At 33.6% G+C, this 6,000-nt stretch overlaps 1 protein-coding gene across 1 annotated transcript in view; it reads right to left on the bottom strand.

Moving 5' to 3' along the window:
• Window positions 1-208: 208 nt before the first annotated feature.
• The window catches only part of LOC123560112 (neurexin-4-like), a 99,917-nt gene continuing 94,125 nt past the window's right edge, over window positions 209-6,000 (bottom strand). The window contains exons 28-29 of the mRNA XM_053516987.1: window positions 2,762-2,780; window positions 209-1,841 (exon numbers count right to left, since the gene is read on the bottom strand). Coding sequence (XP_053372962.1) covers window positions 1,799-1,841; window positions 2,762-2,780 — 62 coding nt within the window. The 3' untranslated portion in view covers window positions 209-1,798. The remainder of the gene's footprint in view (window positions 1,842-2,761; window positions 2,781-6,000) is intronic.

Raw genomic sequence — 6,000 nt, 5'->3', positions numbered from 1 at the left:
CGCATTTTACGACTGGACTCCTGACATTTATTCTACCGTTTTTTAAGTCTTTGTGCATGCTGTGGCAAAGCTTGAGAAAGAATAAACATTCCGACATTTGTATTACTATTACAGATATTCAGAAATAGCATTTAAGTTTTCGTAATGCATCTTTTCTGCACATGTTAAGGATTTACAAAGCAACAAGGAACAAAGCTTTATTCATATATTCATTTTATTCTGCCTAATATATATTCGATAGAAAATATAAGATAATACAATACTAAGCTTATATATATATATTGGTATGACCTGTCAGGATTTGGCTTTGGTACGCCTCAAAATGGCAGCAATTCAATTTGTAAGTAACCATCAAAAATAAGGAACTACCTAATTTCGTTGTTCGCAACGCACTTAGGTAACTCAGTATTCAAACCGTAGAATACTTAAAGACCCAACACAACCCAGTGACATACTTTTTCATCCTATGTGATTTTCGTGAAAATCATTTTGATAATACTTGTATAATACAGCTATTCTATAAGATGATAGCTGAAATACTAGTTTTATAGTCTTAATGTGTTTTTAAATTTAATCAACGAATTTGTTCAGTCAATTATTTTTTAATTTTACTACCATCTTGGGTCGTAACAAGACTTACCTGCACATAAAAGACATCTATGTTTTAACAGACCAGATTATTTTCGACCTTAACATAAATATAAATGCATGAATGTAAATCAACGAAAGTGATTACAAAGATCAATGAGTTGCTGTGCGTGGCGTATTATGTAAAAAGCATATATGGAAAACGTAAATGCCGTACGTATGAGAACATAAACAATACGGATAAAATCATAACAAGTAAACAAAATTCCATGAAATAGAAATAAAGCGTATGTTTAAAGCTATAAAAGTGCATGCAGATTCATAATTATCACACTCCAAAGTCTGATGTATTAGATGGTATAGAAGTTCTATTTATGATAGTAGTCCGAGCATTAAAAGTTCCTTTTAAATGTCTGCGTATTTTTTCTTATATTTGAAATAATTACCAAGTATCTGGTTCCATAGGATCACAGCATGTTCAAATCCCTACACTGACTACAAGAAAACTTAATGGAATTAAAATGGGATATAAATGGAATAAGAATTGTAGATTCTGTCATACTCGACTATTTGACACACATCTGACATAAAAAAAAATGTTTTTAATTGATTTGTATTGGAAAAGCATAGATAAAAGTAAAAAGATTGAGTAACAGTTTCCCTTGTTGTTTTATATACACAGATGTCATTTTAAGAAACAAATATCAATTATGGTCAGCCTTTTAAGACTATTAAAGCACACTTCTAAATATAAAATTAGTTAGTTCACAAAAATTAAATGACGTTTTATTTAGATAGTATGCTTTCTCATATCGAAAATTTTCCGTATTAACGTTCGATAACGCACAAAAATAACTTCTAGCAGAAATGTGTTATTATTTATAGGTATTCATGTAATAGAATATAAAGGTCACATAAAAATTATGTTCGTCTAGTAGTAACCCTGCATCATACAAAACCCATCCATTCAAAATCTGTAACACAATTATTTCGCACTTTCAAATTAAATTTTGAATAAATATTCTACATTTTTGTCTATTTATATGTAAGTTCTCGCTAAATTCGCCATACAGCTCAGAGTGGACAGTCGACATTTTCACATAAATTAGGCATTCACTTTGAGAACACGCTTTTAGAACTGCATAAATCACCTATTTCAATAAAATTCTAAATGTTCACTGATGTCAATAAACTCGCTGAGACTCTCGCATTATTCTGTATCGGGTTTGCTGGAGGAAAAAGCAGATAATTCCCTGAAAACATAAAACGCATCTGCTTTGCAATAGCGACTATATTGTAAATTAGTCAGAATAAAAAAGTTGATTTACAACCATTATAAAGTTTGTTATTTTAGTATGGAATTTAAGTACAATTTGAAACTTCGATACAACTTAAAGACATATTATGTCAAGATTTTATATTTGGAAGACTCGACATTTTTACATGGCATTTATTAAATATAAGATATACAAACCCCTCTCTCTGCAGGGGTTGGAAGTGCTGATGTGTAAACAGTAGACGTGTGGGGTTTAACACACGGCATGTACAAGAAAACATCATACTGATATGTGGCACTAAATGGATATTTTATCGAATGGCTGTTACTTTGCCTCATCTGTGACTGCCGCTGTTCATACAGCATTACTTTATATATCCAGCGAGTGATTTTTTTAGGAATTTTGAATTTATAGCGCAAGATCTTATTGTAGTAGGGTAGAGTATAAGGGTGCACTTCCTTGCTATTGAGCTAGCTTTCATAGCGACGTGGTAGAGTGTCCGCCTTAGATGTGAGCGGTCATGGGTTCAATTCCCGGTCAGGCCAGAAGTACTTTTTTGCGCCCAACGTAAATAACTCACAAGTAGATATGAATGGACACCGTAGAACGTCCCACAGAGGTTCAAACTCCTGGAATTTGAGGACCAATTCTAAAATTGAGAGGTGTATGTAGTAGTGTTATGTATAAGGGTGCACTTACACTTCCTTGCTTTTGAGCTAGCTTTTATAGCGACGTGGTAGAGTGTCCGCCTTAGCTGTGAGAGGTTACGGGTTCGATTCTCGGTCAGGCCTGAAGTATTTTCGGCCTGTTACATTATAACGAAAATTATCTTCAGGGATGAACATAGTACATATTTAATATTATGATTTACCAATCGAGTAAACTGTCATACTTACGCCGAACGTGACTGCACCACTGAAAATGTAAGTACAGATGTACAACGTTAATATTTGAGAAAGTATGTACCTTCAAACTTTACTTTAAACAAATATGCTTTTATAATAAAATGCAATTTCAGAGAGGCGCTAAATGTACACTAAAGCAAACCTGAAAAAATGACTAAATTCCATGTTTACAATAGAAGCAATGAAGAAATTGTAAATTGCATTTGGTCAAACAAAAATATCTGTGACTCACATATCGCTCCTCCCTATACCAGGATATACAATCCGTTCTTTTACAATGTCGCCAGGATACAATGATGGCGAACATAATTACACTTCCTTAGTTATTATCTGGTTACATCTCTCTTTAAACAGACAGCGTAATCACTAGTATATATGATGCGGATTATAACTCTCCATATTGCGGGATTAACCCCTTTTCAGCAGAGAGTGTAACTATTGACAACAGTAATAGCGATTATGACTCCCCCCAACCCGACCCAATAACAAGAATATTACCTGGATACCCACATGGTGTTCTCTTCCTTTTTCAGCTGAAAGCGTAACCACTGGCAACAAAGATGTGATTATTAGTTTATCTCTCCTTACAGCACCAGTAGTAAAGGCTGGTGATATGGTACCAGTACCATACCGGTACAAAGCTGCTTGTTGCTAGGTGCCATATCGCCATCCCGCTTGTTGCTAGGTGCCATATCACCATCCAGGGTACCATATCGCCATCCAGGGTATCATATCACCACCCATGGTACCATATCACCATCCAGGATGCCATATCACCATTTAGGGTAATATAATTATTTTTACCAGTAGACAATAAGAGAAAAGGTACTTTCTTTCGTAAAAGAAATGGAGTGGCCCTTGTGTTTTCTTGACGTTCGTGTAGGGAAATTTTCAGAAAATCTAGCGTCCTAGATCTTGACATGCGGTTTTCGGAAAACGGTAGCTAAAAATAGCGCTGGATTCTCTAGTAGCGTAAAAAAGCAACACTAGAAGCTAAATTTTTTTTTCTGAATGTAGCAATAAGTAGTTGATATCACTCAGTACAAACGTTTAACAAAATCACGGTTGTGATCCCTGTGTGTTGATAAAGATAATCATAATCACCTTTACACTTAGATCTAACTAGAAATACTGGCAAATTTATTCAAAAACAAGTGATGCCTTATATTTGCAATGCGACATAGAATATTCTTGTCCCAATTTACCTTTGAAAATTGCCCATTTTTTATCCGTTTTCAACCGTGTACCGTTTATGTACTTTGTCTCTTATTGGAAGCTAAGCTTAGGTGATGATAGCACAAAGTCTTAGCATGCATTTATACGCATATATATATATATATATATATATATATATATATATATATATATATATAATAAGTCTTGTAAAAAGCAAAATCCTTACTAGAAAAAAAAAGAATATATAGGGGAATTTGGTCCCAGTGGGACTTGAACGTATGCACCTTGAAAATAAAATAAGTCAAAGTAGGTTTATTGCAGGAATTGGAAAGTCTTCTAAAGGATATCCCCTATATATTCTTTTTTTTCTAGTAAGGATTTTGCTTTTTACAAGACTTATTATTGATCTATTGTACAAAAGTGAACATTTTTCATTTGATAAGTGATTTCTTGCTGTTCAAAGTGAATTTACCTCAGAAACAGAAGGGGAAAGGTTTGACATCTTTAAAAATACTTGAGTTACCTGCGAAAAATGTTCTCTATATTGCCTTTGCACTTTAGATAATGATATTCACAGTTTTATTTTTTGTTTTATAATTGTTTACCAATACATGTAGTTTGATGTTTCTTTTACCAAAATTAAGTAACGTTTTGGACGGTGGGCATCATTTTGAAATTTGTCTCCACTCGAGCTTGATTAGATCTATACAAAATTTATGATAAGAAAACGACACGATAAAAGTTGTTTAAATTTTGCATAAAAGTTTCTCACTGTATATAGTATATTGCTGTAAAATTGTTTAGAACATTTGAAATATTCGCCATTAGGTGGGATATACCTTAGGTTTTATGAAGATATGTGGTCGTCAATGCAACGACAACATAAGAGGCTTGGAATTTTGACCGATCTGACAGCACTTGCGAGAAATACTTACATGTTAGGAAGGGTGTTAACAGAATTTAAATGTGCACTAGTGTCCTGCTACAACCTTATCAAACAGAAAATGGCGCGTGCCTTCTTATATGTAGAAGTTTTCGTGAAAGAGTGTATTTACATATAGACGATTGGGGAAGGGGTGGTACTTTTTCACATGAAAAACGTTGGACATTTTTAAATGAACCAGAAAGTTGTATTTATAAAGCTTAGTGTTTACTTAATTGAAGCAGTTTAAAATATGACTTGCTAACATGCGTGGATGCCAGTCATTTTTTGACAATCCGTTATTACACTAAAGAATATAAGGAATAGACTCCGACCGATTTAATAATTCTGACTTCAACATTTTAAGCAACAAATCATTCATAAGTGTTGAATGAAAATGGTATTAGCAACAGAAAGAGTTACGTTATTACTTAAGACAAACGGATACAATGAAAACATTGGGGTACAGAGGACATGATATTCTTTAACGGAAGAGAAAGCCCTTTCAGCAACATGCACAAATCAAGTTTTTCTGAGAACAGTGTGACTTAGGTATGCAGTGAGCAGTATTTTCAATTTACAAAATGATGCAATGTCAAGAAAGAGATCATGCTTTGTGCATCATGATAACAACGACTCTTTATTCATGAGATGAAACGTTTAGATAAAATCAAAGAATTTTCATGTGAAACAATGGGATCAACAATCTACAGAAGTGCTTTTCAAAGCAAATTGGCTTAAATTCATAAAGAATGAAAATCTGATAAATCTTCTATCCACGGGGTCTAAAATCCTTGAAGAGGTCAACCCCCAAGATCATATTTGGGAAATTGGAATGGACATGTGAAATTCAAATGCAATGCATCTTAACAGGTGGAATGGAGGAAATAGATTTGGATCCATCCTAATGAATATAAGGAATTGGCTCCGACAAACTAAAAACTTCTGACTTAGTATTCTAACCATAAAGGTGGAAAGGAGCTAGTTAGTATTCCTGACAATGGTAAATTTTCTAAAGTGATATAAAAGATATATGTAAAGTACATCACAATATATCGGTAAGAAAAGCGCAGTACAGCAAAGTATCTAGGGTTTTCGTCAGACACTCGAATAGTATTATACACAACTTTAT

Source organism: Mercenaria mercenaria, chromosome 10 (assembly GCF_021730395.1).
Source record: "Mercenaria mercenaria strain notata chromosome 10, MADL_Memer_1, whole genome shotgun sequence".
Classification (NCBI taxonomy): Eukaryota; Metazoa; Mollusca; class Bivalvia; order Venerida; family Veneridae; genus Mercenaria; species Mercenaria mercenaria.
Note: the sequence above shows the minus strand (reverse complement) of the source record. Positions and strands in the feature narration are given on the sequence as shown.